The sequence below is a fragment of the Centruroides sculpturatus genome, unplaced genomic scaffold (assembly GCF_000671375.1).
Source record: "Centruroides sculpturatus isolate CEXI.00-Female unplaced genomic scaffold, Cexi_2.0 scaffold33, whole genome shotgun sequence".
Taxonomy (NCBI): Eukaryota; Metazoa; Arthropoda; class Arachnida; order Scorpiones; family Buthidae; genus Centruroides; species Centruroides sculpturatus.
In genome coordinates, this window is record NW_019384325.1 from 1,390,627 (window position 1) to 1,409,996 (window position 19,370).

At 33.8% G+C, this 19,370-nt stretch overlaps 1 protein-coding gene across 1 annotated transcript; it reads right to left on the minus strand.

Annotated features, from left to right (window-relative positions):
* Positions 1-1,353: 1,353 nt before the first annotated feature.
* On the minus strand, positions 1,354-19,301 carry LOC111627323 (homeobox protein six1-like). Its single transcript, XM_023370877.1, has 2 exons — positions 18,551-19,301; positions 1,354-1,841 (listed from the first exon to the last, which is right to left on the minus strand). Exons 1-2 carry the CDS (start codon positions 19,213-19,215, stop codon positions 1,499-1,501), a joined length of 1,008 nt encoding a protein of 335 aa, XP_023226645.1. The 5' UTR covers positions 19,216-19,301; the 3' UTR covers positions 1,354-1,498.
* Between the last annotated feature and the right edge of the window lie 69 nt (positions 19,302-19,370).

Genomic DNA, 19,370 nt, shown 5'->3' on the forward strand with positions numbered 1-19,370 from the left:
TCATATCCCTCACATTAGCTCGAAAACCCATCATATCTCTCCATACTAAAACACCCTCCATACACCTACAGTAGCTTGAAAACCCTCCACATCCTTCCACACTAACTTAGAAACCCTTTATATCCCTTCATACATCAAAAATTCCCTTAAACTATGACACAAAAAGCACGGAAACACGGCACATCACTCCATACAACAAACTCGAACACCCTAGGCTGACGAGGAAACTCGATAAGATTGGTACCAAAAAAAACTAACGATAGGTGTAAGAGGTCTCTTACACTAATTAAACAGGTTCAATCAGTTAGAAGACGGACAGAAATTACGAAGGGATCTATATTTACAAAGTAATAATATACGTAGAGGGGGTGAGAGTAGTTGTTTACCGAAGCAGTAAATCAGTTTATAAGTTTTCGTCGAGCCACCCACACCACAGCGACTGCAAATTGCTCAACTAGAGACGAGCGAAGAGGGGAAGGAAGTGTTTCTAAATCCTTCAGTTCCTGTTACGAAATCCAAATCGCCTACACATGGCGGCCGACGTGTACACAAACAAAAACTTCTTCACAAACAGTTAAATGTATCGCCTTGAAGTCTTCCGTCTCAAGTTTATGTCAACAGAATGCGAGACCTTTACGAAATTACAGGAAAATTTTCTTAATTTTGATTAATGAACCGCCCAACTACGTTCTTAATTTTTCTTAAAGGAATTAAAATGACAGTTGAATGCGTTAACCTGTAGGCCCCGTACTCTTTTTTCCTTTTACGAAACATAAATCTTCTTTAGAATATAAAGTCGGAAGTTATATTTGGATATTTTATTGTACGTTGATTGTGTTTTTCCTCCCTCCCCCATTCAGATGTAACCTAATTAAATTATTTCGTTAAACGTAAGTTAACGGGTTTAAATTAATTTTTAAAAATCTCCTAATTAATTAACGTTTAAAATTCTAAGTAATATTATGTTTTATGTAGTTTTAATTCTATTTAAGTTATTATTTTAGCCGTATTTTTAGCGTGACGTTTATTAAAGTGCCACGTAACATCGGATCGCGCGCGATTTCCAACGAAATGAGGGTTTTAACACGCGATTTTTGAGTTTATGTAAGAGAAAATTTTACACAAAACAGATTTTTATAAATTAATTTATATATTTTTCCTTTTTTTTCTATTAACTTTAATATGTATTATTAGATCAGCATCATATATATCACAAAAAAAGAAACGTTATGAATTCGAACCGCAGCATAAAAATCGAAAACACCACATTTGCAATAGGACAAATACACTATATTTTACTTGTCAGCATCACAACGAAAGTATATACAACAGTCTTTTTTTTTTTAATTTTAATTTTTTTTATAGGATGCTGGCTCCCACTTTCTGCAGCACCGCACCCTTCCACAACATAATTAGTTTATTATTAGTTTTAATATTAATTTACACCCGAACTTAGTAGCTCCTTCATAAATAAGAGTCCTTCTTTCATTGGTCGGCATCATAATGTCTGATAGTCGCTAGTTAGACCGAGGGTGATGTCTGTCAGAGGAGGCGTCACCAATGGAACAGTTGCTGTACTGGGTAGTTCTAGTAGACGAAAATTCTGAGCAGAGACGTTTGGTGGTGTTCCTCCACTTAGAACACCTTCGAGTCCATTAACTGAGGGTTTAATCCCGTCCGAATACAACCCATTGGAGCGATCTGTCGAAGAGGGATGCTGATGGTGCTTCTGCCCTATTGGACCATCGTTAGATTTTCTATCGGTGCTCTCGGAGCCCATTAAATCCCCTTTGCTGGACGTTGAACTATCGGAAATCTTCCCCTTATCCGTTCCTGTCTCCCTAAACAAATAAAAGAAACAGAAAATCGTTAGTGGTTTCGTTCGGTACGTCAGAAACAAAGCGTATTCTCTAAGTTAATTTTTCTCTGTTACGTATAAAAATATTTACTCTACTTTCTGGCAACTTTGAACTTTATACTGATATTGCGCGAGATTCATTAACCAAATAGGAAATTGCATAAATTTCGCTCAAATATAATATAACCTTTCTAAATTAATTTTAAAAGCCGAAAACACGTAAACGATTTAAAAATCTAAGTAATTTTACGATTTATTAGTTCTATTATCCATGTAAATTATAAACTTTGCAATATTAGTAAAATCGTCTTGGCTAAATTGCCAAGTCCAATAATGTAGCGCTTATAGACGAGCTTAATCATCATAAATGGCAAAAATTATTCCCTTAAAACTTATAATTATAGACAATGACGATGGAAAATTTCAACATCTGAGTCTACATTATAATTTTTCGTAAAAATTTTATTACAGAATTGTCATTCGATAGCCATTAATTCCGTGTTTTTTGACAATCGATAACATTGTTAACAGTTTAGATAATTGTAGATGATATCATTGCCTAATTATCCAAAAAAACTACAATGATAAAGCGCAATACCACTCTAGATTTTGACCTTGGATGCCGGCCATATTTTTTACAATTCGAAGCATTCTTTCGTACAGGGGCCTATACACTTCAACAGCACAACTACAGTAATCCTCTTCAAGAATTCCTTATCTTAGACACTTTCTAGTTCATTTTTATTATTATTACATCACACGAGATGTATTATATCAGCCACTAGTAACATAAACCTTAAGGGGTGATGGTAGGATCTAGATGTCAACTGGAATCTGTAAAATTTATTTTTGCTTAGGAAACTACCTCCGAGTGGGTCTGTAATATCTTTTTTGGGGGGTTAGATACATCTGTTGCAGTATCGTATACTCTCTTCTTCTTATTATTACTATAAAGCTTTCGGGATTAAAGAAGGGGGATGGAGTAAAACAAAAAAAAAATCCATCTCGACTCTTTGGATTCCCTCCGTTTGCGGCCAGTCTGGAGCGATTACATTTGGCAATGGAGAAGAAAAACAAAACGGAACAGATGGTGTAGCGTTACAATGTCAATCAGCAAAGTGCAGGAACTCGACTGGGATTGTATATCGGAGGAACCAAAAAAGTATTCGGAACGGGTCTCCATACTAAAAATATCATCGGGGGCATAAGAGCCATATCGACAGAGATATCGGTAGATTACAAGTATTGCAATGCGTTTAGCATCATCTGGTTATAATACTGCAAGGGGGGATGTCACAAATTACAGAATTAGAAGTATTGTGGATCTGAGTGTTAGCGCATTGCAAGTGGGGAATTATAATTCAAGAGCTTGTAATGCATCAAAAACACGGAAGTATCGGTAGATTAGAAACATTGCAATGTGTTAGCATCATTCCGATTAGAATACTATAAGGGGGGAACTGCAATTGCAAGTACGGAAGGGAACGGAATAAGGGGGGAACGGAATTGCAAGTATTGTAGATCTAAGTTAGCGCATTGCACCAGTCGTAATTTACAATTCTAGAGCAATTCTAATTGATTAACTATAAAATTACGATGTTAAAATATCACAGATTATGATGTAACAAGACTAGATGGGGGTAGCAAGTATCATTTTGTAGTATACATTGGCTCATATTGTACGGACTACGATTTCTTTGCTGCTAAACATAGAACTTTCGTCTCCATTTTCCAAGTAGGAAATATCATCTTTAAAGAAAGAAAAAAAAAAAGAAAAACTAATCATAATAAACAAACTGTTCGAGTTATTCAATTGAAAAATATCGGTATTTTAAATATAGCAGACACGTCCCATTGATAGAGGGATGGAAGAGTTGTCAGCTGTGCTAGAGAAGGTTGCAAAGTAAACAGTCTTAGTTGTATTAACTGCAGACTGTGCGCTTGTTTTAAACTGGAAGAGCTGACGTTGCCAGACTGACACAGATCCCGAAAAGATGTCCTTGGATCTCGAAAAAGAATCTGACTTAAAAATTTAAGCAAAGGAGGGAAAAAAATCTAAGTTGCACTTTTACCAAATTACCCAAATTTCTACGTTACGCCTAAACTAAAGCGTAATTTGGCCGTATTTTATAAAAATTTTTTAGATAGAAGCGCCTAATGAGGCATTAATGCAACTCTATCCTTTCTCTAGGCCCACTACTCTAACCTAAAAATGTGTAACTACCGCATAAAAAATGAGAATTTTTTTCTGAAAACTAAAACTACACCCCTTATCTAAAATCCTCGATTATCTTCGATCTCAGGCTGTGTTTATATATATATATATTTTATAATCATTTTTAAAAGGTTAAATAATGTATATTATCCTATTTACCCTTTACTTGATTGAAAATTTGATCAATAAACAAGACGTCAATGCGTATCATCCAGGAAGAAGTTTACCTTCTCTCCTTTTTTTTTCCTAAAATAAATAGCAAGAAGCAAAATCCTATCTTTTCTGTAAACATAGAAGTGCAGGAGAGATCTTTCCGATAGTTTATTTTCTAAGAAGCGTTAATCCATCGAAGAATAAACTAGGAATAAATCTACAAAAAAATAAACATATTTTAAAAGATTGGTGACATTTAATGGCAGCCGCATCCTCAATCCTTCGTTAAAAAATCAGGACTTACTAGAGATGATGCGCCTTATTTTACTAAAATGTATGTATGTTAAAGTCTATTTTTATGTTAAAATTCTCTAAAAATTGATTTATGAGTTCTAAATTGCTTCATTTTAGTGGGTCTCTACCCTCTCTCTACAGTTGTAGAGAGAGGGTAAGACCCACTAAAATTGATGCGTAGAGCTAAATTTACATTTTATTTATAAGTATATCGTGTCTAAATGTGGTGAACATTGTTTCTAATTTTTTTTATTTATTCTAAATTCAGTTTGAACTTCAACTTATCTGATAAATCTCGAGTGAAACAGCGCTTAATTTAGGCCTACGTAGTGTATAACTTTGAATTCATTACGCAACGAATCAGTAGACAAGATCTTTTCTAATATTAGAATTCTCTTTAACCAATATTAAAGATATATTTTTTTTAAATGCTAAGAGAGAGAAAAAGTATCTAAATTTATTTTATCCAATCTGCTTATTCAGCTTAACACGTTTCGAATGTAAAAAGTAAACACGACTTTTCAATTCTTGTAATATAAGCTGACATTCTTCACGCAACGATAAAAACAAACTGACTGGAAATATTCCAAAATTTTTTGGAAACGAGTTACTTCGTCATTTATCCAAAATTTCGACCCAAAATAATTATCTGCGGAAAGGGCGGAAGAGAGAAAGAAAGAAAGAAAAGCTGCTCCCCCCCCTTTAGGGATGGAGACCACACCTCCCATGTGCCCCATTGGTGTGACGATAATTCCTAAACGGCCCTTCTCACGCAGTTAATTAAAGAGCAGCTGCCGTCCGCCAATGAATTATTCACCCCTCCATTAATATATATATATATATATATATATATTTAGGTTTAGATCTGCTCAATTGGGCAAGATAGCCGCAGTATTATCACGGCTTGTCATTTATTCGCGACTCCACGTATGATGTATTATCATTTTTTTTATCATTTTTGACTTTTATTCCCAATGCACCATCTCTAATAATAATCTAAAGGTTGGATATTTATCCAGGATCCACTCCTTTGCCAAATACTAATGGGTAAATTGACAGTAGTGATTTTTGAACACGGTTCAAACGTTCGAGTCACGTTTACACTCATTAAACACGGGCTGTATGGATCCCGATACACCTAATAAGTAAAGATCTAAGTATTACACGCTTTTATGTTGTGTTACTATAATCTCAATTTGTCTTAACCCCTCGACTGATAAATTTTGAAAATGGAACCCTTCTTGAAAGATGATTTATACATCTAGGAAAAAGATATATATTAACTTTTTAACCCGACTCCTGCCGTACATTCGTAGATCAATATATAATTCTCTGTTTTAAGAATCATGAATCATAAATCTATGTGATCTCAATATTAAAAAAAATCCCTACTTGCTTCCTTATCAGAAGGGCATCAAAGTATACAAATAAACAAAAGTAGGATCCATCTTGATTCGCTTAATCTTGAAAACAGTTTCAGAATTTAAATTAATTCACACTGATGAGTCACTACACTTATTATAGAATGGCTAATCATATTTTTTTTTTCATCTATTAAATCATTGTTCTTTCGCATTACGAGACTCTCCTATTTTCTACGCACGTAGGATAACATTTAAAATCAAACGAATCACCTACACACGTGGCAAAAACGGTGCTTTAAATGTAGGAGTATGTACAGAAAAGCAATTACACTAGCGCGTAACACCCCCTTCGACTTAAATCGGTATCATTTAAATAAGAGAAGAGAACCGCCCTTCTTATCGAAATCGATCAGGCAAACAAGATAATCCGTAATAAAAACCTATCACGAACAGGTGCGTCAGTCTCGTCTGTCCGCAGATATTTACAACTATGAATTAGGAGCCTATCAGCAACGTGTTTACAACGTGTAGTGTGTCATTGCGTGAGACTAGGACCCTTATAGATTATTGATTGCGACAGTCCGAAAGGGTGAAGAAAAAGAAAAAGAAAAAAAAATCTGTGCGCGCTCGTGCCTTAGCAGCACTAATAGCTTTAGCAGAGTGTTAGGTTGGTTGTGTAATAGTGTCACGCAGATTCGTCAAAGACATTTTTGCGTGCAGATGTGGATGGGTGATTTCCAAATCTCATTACCGACTCGATATCTATCCCGTCTCCATTCTAAATTTTCTCTTATACACTATTCCATTTTCTAATTGCTATTAATAATTTAATTGCACCGATTCTGAAGGCGTAAGAGGTGTCGTGATTAACAAAACGATCTCGTTTTTATCTGTTTCTAGTCTTTAAACTTGTGTACGTTGAAGTGTTTCATCACACCATCTGTTGTATTAATTTTCTATTCTTTCTTTTCACTAATTACAATAATTGTAAGGAAGATGCGGTTGTACAAGTTATAAAATGGCAAAATGATCTTATGCATCCCTTTTAAAAGGCCTCAACTTTAAATTCATAAGCAGTGTTTTATACGTCAAAAAATTAAAACGTTACTCCTTTCTATACTGTACACAATTAAATATTGCTCTGTTTTAAAGGCCTTTTAACTCTTCAAACTGAATTAATTCGTTCCTTTTTAATTTAAGGCCTTAGTTTTTGTTAGTATATAAAATTTATTTCTTCTTAAATAATAAAACTCTCCGAATATTTAATAATATTCATTCATTCATTTTATTTTAAGATTATTTGCTAAATATAGATGCAGAAAAAACAGGTCGGCAGCCTATTAAATAATAGGCTATATAAGGCCCCAAAATAAATTATTATTACATTGCTCAATTGTAAACGCACTCGCTCTAAAATCGAATACATAATTCATATCTCACACGTAAAAATAAACGGCTTTAATGTTTCTAAAAAGGGCCCCCCGAACCGAATTATACACTTTAGTTAGGCCCACTCACCAGATGTCGCCACGGTCTACCTACTGAAAAGACGCATTATCCCTAAACGGGAGTAAACTTAACATAGAAGAACACTTATTTTAGTAATAAATTCGTGGAATAATTCTCCAAAATGCCTCCTACAATATATATATATATATTTAATTAACTTTATTCTATTTCATTAACGGAATGGAAAAGTATGAAGTCAATAAGTAGCGGGGGGCCACTTCTATTATTCATTTTTTTACGCTTTGATAACCAAAAAAGTAACTTGAAAAATGATTGAAACTGCTTTTTACTTGATTAATATAAACACTAGCAAAAAGGAAATAAGACGTAGAATAATAATCTTCCGGCTATAGAAGGATACAAGGCCCCATATTTATGTCTAAACTGGTTATCCAGCTGTCTTAATACTCTCTCTGTCGAAACGAATTGATCTCATTAAAATTCAAATCATTCAAGAGACCTTGGCTTAATTCTCTGTCGAGCTCGAAAACAATTATATTTATGATACCTTATATACATAAAAGGGCCTATTTTACATAGAAAATTAGATCGTTAGAATATTAAAAAGTAGAGCGGTATACAAACCAGCTTTTAACTACAATTTTAGTAAAAATCAGTTTAAAAAATCAATTTTAAAAAATTAATTTTAATTGTTTAACCCGTGATTCCGGCACCTTTCATAAGTAAACCTTCAATATCACACCCGGCCACGTGATAAAAAAATAATTTAAAAAATGCATATTTTAATGTAATTTTTTCGAATTTTTTTTATAAAAATATTTTTTCAAGTGGCATTTTAATATCTGTAAAAACTAGGACCCATTGTCTAGTAAAGAATTGCCAAAAAAAAAATTTAAACGTTATAACTGAATCGCAGGAATGAATGAAGTTCATCTATTTCTATCAACCAGTTAGGTAGCCGTAGGAAAAGCAAGAATTTTGGCAATGATCCCGCGTTGTATGGTTTTTTAAAAAGAGAAAAATTGAAACCTCGTCGAGTGACGTCACCGCTAGAGCCGGACTAGAAACAATCCCCCCTTTGTTCCACAGTCTCGAAGGTTATTGTAAACAGCCAGTCTCTCTATTGACCTAACCTAACTAAGCCAGCTGTCAGACATCATCCAAGCAAAACAGACCTTTCGGCTTTGAGACCCTCGTTACGTAACTATTTTTTTTTTTTAATATACATCCTTAATTGTATTTTTTTGAATGGATTTTTAGGGAATTTCTAGTTGAGGTGGACACATTTCTTCTTTCAATTCCACGAGTTATTTTTGAATAAAAAAAGAAGCGATTGATGTCAAGAGATCCTTTGTTTTCCTAAGCTGTAAAAAGCCTTCTATAAACATTGTTTAAATTATATTTTTTAAAAAATCTATACGACTGAGCCTTTCTTGAAAACTCAGCCTATAGGAGGTGTTATCTCTACCCTAAACTAACATAAAAATCTCTATGATTAAGGTAATTTCGAATTTTTTTTTCTAGATAGAAAAAGGCTCAATATTAAGGCTGCTACACTTACGCTCTTTCACGATCATTACATTAGTAATAAGTGCCAAAATAATAAATTCGTGAGACGAAATTCTTATTTATACGAAAGCCTTTAATGCTACCAACCTTAGACTATCTACAAAAGAATCTTGTGTAGTTTTTTTCTTTATAGTCGGGTGATGTTTTTTGACAAAAAACACAAGAATTTCACTCGAACTAAAACAGATGCTTTAACAATAGAGACATCCAATAATAGGTCCAGAAAATCGTAAATGTTTCAAGTAAAATTGTCCGCTGTAAATCTATTTATAGGTGTGTGAACGTGCGGTGTGGCAAGTTGCCACAAGGGTCATTTGAAATTTGAGATACTCATTCTGTGTTTTGGCTCCACTTCCTACGTTTGTTTTATCTTTTCATTTTCTATACGAAAAACCCCTCGACGCTTATAACAAAGTCGAAAAACGATACATATACCTAAATACAACACGGTGTTCCCCCCTTCTTCCTTTTTTCTTAGCTTTTCGCGGAGATGAAAATGTTTACTTAGAGGGGCCTACAACTGTCTTTTTATTTAAAGCGACAGGCCTTTACTTTTTTTAAACTTCGACACTATTCTAAGAAGAGCTCTATTTATCTAAACCTTTCTTTTTATTTTCTTCTTCCTCCTCTTCTTCGATTTATACACGTTTTGTTATGCAGTAATTTTTAAGTTTAGAAACGTAGAAAGTGGCCCTATAAAATTTGGCACTCCTGTCGTAACTTACGACAAGAAATAATTGTATCTCGTATTCTGGGCTCATTTATAAATTTATCACTCGATTTTAATATATCTTCCCCCTCTTCTACTTTGATTTGTATGTTTTTTAGGAGTTATTTTAAGTTTAGTAAGTGGCCTTATAAAATTAGGTAGTATCTTTATAACATGCTAAGTTACAAGTCATATTCTAGGGCCTCTTTTAAATTTGGAGGTAAGTTTAATGAATTTTCTACTCATAAACATATAGAAGGACGTGAACAAATCAAAACTCTCGATTAAGAATCTCAATAAATTCTAAAATCTTTAAAGAAAAGTACTTCTCGTTAACTGCACTCTTCAACAAAAGTGCCGTGTTATTTAAGTTCTTTCGTGATTTTTTTTTCACCTCCTATTAAAATTGAAGAATTTCCAATTTTATTAAAGACTTTTGTGGTTTGTTTATAAGTTATCCGGATGCAGCTGCATCCAGCTGTCTGCAGCTACCATAATGCGCCATAATTAAGCCCTTATAACCATTACTCCCTCTTATGTAAACACTGATCTTAACTCTTGATTTTCGTAATTCGTTCTGATCTTTACAGGAAATAAAGTGGAAAAGCTTTTATTTTGTAATCTTAATTCTCTCTCTCCCATATATATATAAACAGAGCATCACAGCAGTGGTATAAGTGATGTATTAGTAACCTATTAATGTAAAGGTATTGGTCTGGTATGATTAGAGACGATATTAGTACATTAATACACAGGGTTCACCCCTCAATCTACTGATAGTTAATACAGTATTTTTGATGCTAATACCTAGTACTAAGCTATAAGATTAGTATTAGCCTCATTGATTTTTAATACACACACTAATCACTACTGGTAGTTAGTGAGACACTTCTAATTATGTTACTGAGATACCAGCGACTATATATCACTACTCCCTCTAATAATAAGTATTAAGATTAATTTAACAAATCAGTACTATCAATGGCTGGCATCAGTATTCTATCAGCAGGGGTTTGATCCAGCAAAGGGTGCTGATAGTAACGAAAGATCCTAATACTGATAGATAAAAGGAAAGTACTGGTGTAGAAGTACTAATATAATAATGTAGAAGTACTGTATATAATAAAGACACATGGTATCTCGTAGTAAGAAACTCAATTAAGTGAAGAGTATGACGATCTTTCCATTTCTGATTTCGAAACTAAACTTGAGCCTGTAACTTATAATATAATACGAAAGGGCCACGTTCTAGAAAAAATAAATATTTATGAATTTCGACTGTCGACTAAGCTATATTTCCGTATCGGATATTATTATTAAACAAGAATGATTTAGTGAGAAATAACGCAACACGCTTATTGACCAAGTAACTCAGCACTTCAAGAAATTCTTTTTTCTGTTTTTAAATCAAGATATAACCGTTTAAGCGGTGTCGATAATAATTGAATGACTAGAAAACCTCGCCACATGGCCGAGACTTGATTATTTATCTTAGAATTTTGCTTTACAAGCTCCTCTCTCTCTCTCTCTCTTGTAAATGTAACCCCAACTTCCTTTACTCCTGCACTATTTCATAATTATTGAATAATTATTAAATAATTTTTGCATATTTTTTTTCAAAAAAGTCTACCTTTTTAAGAAGAATTTTTATTCATTTTTGTACTTTAAATATCTTTTTATTGTATTCTATATTTATTTTCTACAATTAAAAGTTGTGTATGGTGTAAATCGCCCTCCTTAAAGAAGTTTTAATCTCTAATTTCGGGGATTATTGGTGAAATAATGTGGTTATATCGTTAAAATATGGCTTATATTACTCTTGTATACTTATTTTAATAAAATTTTATACTCTTTATTTATGAGGAGGCCCTATAACTTTATAAGAGGCCTTCGTAGAGGCTTTGCAACACACCAACTTCTCAAGTGAAAAAGTCAGTTCTTATATAAGTAGTGGAGTAATTTTCTCTTCTTTTTCTAAAAAAATCGAGTTATTTTTAAAGGAATATTTCGTGTTTTTGTTGTTAAAACATTATTTTAATTTAATATAAATTTAGTTTTTTCTAGTGTAACAAAATAGACGTAATTCTTTAAGGAGCAGAAGTTTTGACCTTTCATTTTGGGATTTATTAGTTAAATAATGTAGTCCTATTGCCAAAAGTAATGCTAATACTTCTCTTAAATATTTACTTTAGTAAAATTATATGCCTATTTATTTATGAGGTAGATATATAACCTTGTAAGACAGGACTTCGTACAGGATCCTATACCAAACTCGGTAGTAAATGTATGAAAAAAATTAATTCTTCTATAGAATGAAGTGGATAAAAAGGGCTCATATAATCATCTATCTCGTATTTAATCATTTAATCCAAAATAATTATAAATTTGGATATAAAATCCCCCGACAGTTATAAAACATAATTTGAGGCCATCCACACAAATAAGCGGCTCAAAACCTTATAAATTTCGACCTTAACAATACGAATTAACCTTAAATTTAATAATTACAACTTAATATTAACAGAAAAAAGGGGGTGCCTATGTATATCAATAGATTTATAACTAATGTGCTTAAGTAAAGTGACACAAGTTAGATTCCTACTTACGTAATTAAAGATATTATATAAAAAGTTGAGCACTCATTATCTTTTTTTTTTCTTTTTTGAAAGAGTATAGGGTCTAAAAGAAATGACCCCTATTAACAGTCTGATTGTTAACCTTCGAAAGAATATGTGCAGCCGGTTTTGGCACACAATGGGATGCTGCAATTCTTTAATAGACTGCTATGAATTGTTGATGTGATGCCATGAAAATGGATTAAAGTCGTTAACTCTTTTATTTTTTTTGTATTTACATTTTATTCTCACGAAGGTAATAATTTGCTTTATTTAACAAATTAAACCCTCTTAGAACGTGTTTTACTTACACAAATTCCGTAGAGGAAGGTCGATTTCTGCTACCTTTTTCTTTAAAAAAAATCGACTTTTGAAGTTACTTATACAAATTTAAAAGCTTAAATCATATTATATAATTATCTATGTCCTGATTTTTTGATTAATTAGTTTCCTGTGGGGGGGTTGCTTACAGGAGAATCCTAGCGAAACATGACATTTTCGAAAGTTAAACTGGCACCCTTCTTACTAATTTATATAAACACGAGTCGAGTTCAGCTGTAGAAGAGGGGTAGAGAGAGAGAGAGAGAGAGGTAGAAAGTTGTCAACGATAGAACACAGTGAGAATGTCCAGCCCTCATACACACTCGGGAGAAGAGAAGGCCAACGTCTACTTCCTATCTCTTCTCCTATACATCAATGTTATCGTTGGCTACCGTGTTTGCAATACAGACTTATCTAATTCAAAAACAGTTTAGAAAAATACAAAATAAATGTTTTTAATTGGTAAAAAAATCAAAATTATTATTCATTTCTTAAGTTCAATCATTCCCGAAGCGCATAATGACTCAATCGACTGATATGACTCATGAAACAAACGTGTAAGTGCCTACGTACCTATTTATTTAACACGTTTTCCGGTTTAAAAATCGATCTGATTTATTAAATTTAAATTCGTATTTGTATAATAAAACATACTTCACCCATTAAATTAATATTATAATACTTGTAAATTAATAAACACCAAATTTACTAGAAGATAGCTTTTTGGAGATTTGAGTACGTTAAGTGTGTCTAAACTTCATATTTTTCAGTAAATCAAAAGTAATAATTGTCCTTAAACTTTTTTCATTTTTATATTGCGTAAGGTATCGACAGTATTTTGTTAAAGTAGCCACTAAAATAATACTCCGTATTAAAATAACCAAAGGAGTATGTTATATAGGAGGGTGTTTGTATTATTTTAAAAAATGATAAACTACCTCGAAGGATTAACAAAAATAAAAATAATATTTAAGGAATTTTAAGTATTTTATTTTTATTAACCGAAAATATTGTTTTGAGAAAATAAATCATCCTTGTGTAAGATTGCGGCTTGGACTAGAGAACGAGTCTGTGTTAACAACTCTGACCCCACCCTTTTGAAGTTACATTCAATTCTAAACATGTTCGGGGAGTGTCTTCACGTCCTAAAGTTTGTTTATGAATATTTTTCATAATTCATGATACATCTAATTCTGTTTCTCATAACTGTGACGTCTTCATAACCACCCCCTTGTACGTATGATTACTTTTAATTAAGATAATACGCATTTAAACGTGATTTTACAAGGTATTTCAAGCGATAAACACCTCCTAATCCCTTAAATTAATTAATTAAATGGTACGTCCGTTTGTAGTTCCGTCACGATAATGGTAAATCTATGGGGAGATTTCGTTTTGTATTCCCATTATCGTTTTAAATTGTTAAAAAATATCGTCAATACGTTTGTTAATCCCAGTTTATACTTAAAAATTGAAAGTAAATTAGCGTATTTCTATAACGTTTCTACTAAATGGTATCCTGTAGGGATGATAGAGAAGAGATAAGCTCTAAAAATATATTTAATTATTCTAATTTTGTCTAATTTTTAGAGCTTGTCACTTGTGTATTATCTAGTGCCATTTTCTTGTACATTTGGGTCTATTTTAAAGATATTTTTCTTACTAAAAATCCTCATTTCCTTTATATTAAAGGGAGAAAATCAGTGTATGTAGAAATGGTAGTATAGGGAGGGTTTCTAGTAGCATAAATACTCTGTTTTTTTAGTGGTATAAGTACATAGAAATCCTCATTTCCTCCGCCAGTTTGGGGAAAAATATGAGGGTATACTAAGTACCAATACTAAAAAACAGAAATTATATAAAATTTGTAAAGTCTTTAACGACATTTAAGACCCTTTAAGACCTTCAAAATAATAAAGAGCAGCAACAAAAGACGCCTACGTGAAACAAAATTGCATAATAAAAATATATAAAAATTCGTGACGGGCAAAGTAATAAAAATTTTAAAACTATAAGCCATAAAGAATTCACGAAACAATCGAGAAAGAGTATTAAAAAAAATGTAATAGAAGAAGAAGATGATGATGAAGAAGAAGAAGAGGGGAAAGCAATTAATCTTCACCACTTTTAATTAGGGAAAAACGTAACACGAAAGGGAATTTTAATAATTACGTCACGGAACGTGCAATTATATACACGTAGAGAGAACGAGAGATTGGAGAAGGAGCAATTATGTATGTGTATATATAGAGAGAGAGTAGAGAAGAGGATATTTCCTAGAAAGATCTTTAAACTGGTAAAAAACATGATTCATAAACATGTTTCGCGCTGTTTGTATTTACATGGCGATAACTAGAACTTGACGAGAAAGCCAAGCGATTTATGTAACCTTGTGGGTTAGAGACCGACCCTTTGAATCTGCTCGAGTCATTAGTGAACTCTGCACAGCCAAATGGGTGAGGTTTTGGACCGTGAAAACTTCTACTCTTTGTAAGTGGGGTGTGAATATAGTCACGCACTTGTATAAATCTCTATACTAGAAATTTGATTAGATACAGGATCAATTGGGAATTTTTTTTATGTTTGTTGTTCTTTCTGCAAGCTTTAAATCCTCCCCCTCCTCCCATAACTATTCCAGGAACGTGTGAGTTATTCGGTTTTTCATTTCTTAGAAGTATCAAACTTTGTGGTTTTCTAGAAAAATAAAGATCGTCATTTTTCTTAAAATGTTTTTTAAAAAGATTTCGAGTGTTGGAGATGTAAAAAATTACAATGGAAATGTCAAGCTAGAATAACAGTATTTAAATTATATAAAGTTTTATACTGTACTTACGCGAGACATTCGCTATACGTAACACTAACACAAGAGACACTTGTTATAGAGTATGTTACAACTACACTATAGACTTTTGAAATAAGTATGATGTATAATACAATTATACAAAGGATTGATAATCCAGGATCTATTAGAGATCCTTATTACATTCAGGATCTATCCTAGAGACTCTTGATATAAGTGTAATTTAGTCTACAAGCATACAAAGCCTCTTGATATATCAGGATCTATCCTTTATCTGCGCTACAGATCCTTGTTTTATTAGGGATCTATTCTACAACTATACAGGTTAAGTTGCAGAATATATCTATCAATATAGCAATAAGAATTCCACAGATACCCTTCAGGATCTATCTTACAACTACCCTAAGAGATCCTTAGTACTCATGATACACTGCAGTTGGTAACTCATACTCTGCTTATATACAGGGTCAGTAATACACGAAAGACCCTCACAATAATATTTTCTGTCTGAAAGATTTTGCATGTTGGGAAATTACAGCACGTAAAGTAAACTGCACTGAAGTACGAGTGTAATTTGCGTAAATTTAGCCCAAATATATGAAATTTGAACGAATTTATTTATAGTTTGTGTATCTAAAATGTATCTTCTTAAGAATATGGTTCAGCAGGGTCGAGGTGTCGAAAGCTAAAAGTAGGCTACAACAAATAAGATGCGTAATAACATTGATAATGGCCGATTTTGTAATACATAAACGCCAAGAACTTCAAATAAAACAGGTCTAAACAGTAAATTATTTGTAAACAGAGCTATAAAAATCCGTTTTATCAATCTAAAACGGTTCTTTTTATGGATCTCGAATGGTATTCTCGCTTTAAAGCTTCCGTACAATTGATCAATTTTTGTGGAGAACATCTAAAAAAAAAGACGAATTTCTCCGTTCACCTTAACTCACCCTTCTAAAATAGAGGCCAATTTCAAAAAAATTCTTGTCTGAAAACACACAAAAACAAATAGAGTGACACGTGACAAAAAAGAGATGTTAGACAATAAGGAAGCAAAACACACGACTCATCATCATCATCAGCAAAATCTGATACGGTCGGCGAGTGTTCTTTTATTAAAGACCTCTTATCTAACGCGTGTGTAATTTCCGCATGTGCATTATTTGTCCGCTGCACCTACTGCAAAGAATGAAACCGCCAATAAATCCTACACACGACCTATCGAATCTGTTGCAGACACTCCAGATGGGCGATTCTAAGCTAAACATTTGTAGAGTTCAACGTGTGGAACTTGACCATTCCCCTACTTTTCTACAACCCGTCCCTCTCAGGGTCTTTGAACTAAAATTATAAGTTTATTTTTTTTCACCTGTAATTGTAAACTTTTAAGTTAATTCGATCTGTTTTAAATTCCGATCACTTTAGGGCCCGTGATCGGGTATAATACGCGGCCTTACGCGTATAAAAATAAAGCTTTTAGGAGGGCGCTAAGGCCTCCAAAGTTAAGTAGGTTCGATTTAACTGTGTTAAAGGCACTAGTAATGAGTTAAGGGGCCTCTTAATGCCTTTTTTCAAGCCTCCTAATAATGTTAACTTTCGATAGATAAGGGGGTAGTAACGTGAACGTTGACTTTATGTTTGTTTATGGGATCTAATTCCGAAGTGTGACATATGTGTTGTGTTTAAACGATAAATTTCGTATCAATAATTAAACTTTAGAAGGTTATAATATCGAAAATCTCGAACGTTTGTATTGTAAATTAAATACAACCCGCACTCACGAGTCCAGGTTCTGGAAGAACAAGAGAATTTACCATTATTCATTAGATAAAAGTGACTTCGTGACTATGAGAAACTTTCTCTGGACTATGAAAAATCAATTATAATATACTGTGACAATTATCCAGACTGTCATAAATATATAAGGCCTTATACAAGCATCCAAATTATGAGAATATGGTGTTAAAATAGGACTCTCAGAGACTATAGAAGGCAAACTCGTGTAAGTCTATACTAAACTATGATATAGGACTACACTAGATTGCGAGTTCTGTAGAACGTTCACGTAGGACTATAAGAAAATACTCCTATAGTAGGATTCTAATAGATACACAATTACATTAAATACAAACAGTTTAATGGCCTCAAATTACACGTAGAGTATTTAGAAACTACTATATCATAACATAAATAAGCTGCAACCGGGTATTATACAATACATAGAAGGCCTATAAACGGAATTATTTTGAATGGAGAAAACCCGTTACTGTAGGAATTCAGTAGCAGATTTCTTAAGCGGTTATTTATCTTATTATACAAGACACCTGAAAGTTAGTGTAGCATACCTTTAACTTAATGTAGGGCCTATAAATATATAAATAAACTAAGCAATTCTGTTAAAAATTTAACGATTTTTGTAGTATCTAGCCACATTTGTGGTTACAAAAGCCTGAAAATTTCGTCATCACTCTAACACACACGATGCATCCTGCGCTTCCTCCAAATTATTCCAACATCCGCCAAGAGTTTAACTTATCTTTTGAGGCTTTGCTGACTATCCTGTGACTAATAATTCCTCGAAAATAGTCCCGAGCCAAGAATAGGTTTAGCCATTGAATAAAAGTCCTTTTGACTGATCTCATCTATTTATAACCTCTGGAAAAACTTAGTCAACGTCCTCCCTCCCTCTTCTCTCGCTCTCTTCTTCTACTTAAAAACTGTAATAAGTTACATTTTAAAATAAAATTACGTCTTTAGAGGGTCTAAATCATCTCTTCTATTTTCAAGTCGTAGTTACGTTGAGGAGTCGCTCGAATAAAAAGAGTTATGCGTGGGTCTAAACTATTTGTAGACTGCCAACTCAGTCTGTTCTGGAATTCTCACTCGTACAATGTCCCTCTTAAATCAATTCTCGTCTTCTAAACACCCCCGTTTTGTTTCAATTTAGAAGTAAACTACCTCGACCGTTACGAAACTCCATACTTCAGTGCCGATTTATTAACATAATAAATGCATAATAGCCTGTGTCCGTGCCTCAATTTATTAGTGATCTATCGAAGAGTGGTGTGTGTGTATGTGTAGGCTTGTGGTGTTAATTTACGGAAATTAGGCTTAAAGGAGAGAGGTGTGAGGTTATCTGTTGGCCTAGACGCGGATTTAGGTGTTTGTAGTGTTCTTACCTTTCTTTAGCTTCTGCCGCTCGATCTCTCTGCCTTCGATTCTTGAACCAGTTGCTGACTTGTGTGGTGGTGAGCCCAGTGGCCTCCGCCAATTCCCTCTTCTCTCGAGGAGAAGGGTACGGATTGTGAGCGTACCACTCCCTCAACACATTACGTGATTTCTCTTTGAAGCAGTAACTAGTTTCTTCTCCATCCCAGATAGTCCTAGGTAGCGGGAATTTCCTTCTGATCCTATACTTGCCCACGGCTCCCAAGGGCCTACCTCTCAACCTCTCCGCCTCTATGTAGTGAGCTTTCAACCATAGAGCCTGAAGTTTAGGATGGGAGGCGGGCGAAAAGTTGTGACTCTCTAAAATTCGATAGAGTTCTTTGAAATTACCTCGATGAAAGGCTACGAGAGCCTTGGCCTTGAGGACGCTCTCGTTCTTTTGTAAATGCTCGCAGGCAGGTAGGGACCAGAGAAATCGTCCGAGTCTCTCGATGTTGCCCGATTGTTGTAAGACTTCACAAACGCAGGCCACCTGCTCTTGGGTGAAACCGAAAGACGGTAACATGGGCGTAGGCGACGAGGGTCCAACATTGGGACAAGTGGTAGGTGGCACGACACAATTGACAGCTTGCAGTTGCGACAATGCTGTAGTATCTGACATAGAGCCTACAATCATTGGGGTAACTGCACGCGACTGTTTATGTGCAGTTTAGTATGTGCATCACACGGAGACGTCTCTCGTCCCTCTACACACACCTTTCCCGTCCGATACTCTGGGTACAACATTATAAATTTCGCCGAGATCGTTTGCGCCACTCTACTATTGGTGGA

Coding starts and splice junctions, on each gene's coding strand:
- LOC111627323 (XM_023370877.1), bottom strand. CDS start 19,215: ATGATTGTAGGCTCTATGTCAGATACTACAGCATTGTCGCAACTGCAA. Junction 1,842..18,550: donor GCGGCAGAAGCTAAAGAAAG/GTAAGAACACTA, acceptor TTATTTGTTTAG/GGAGACAGGAACGGATAAGG.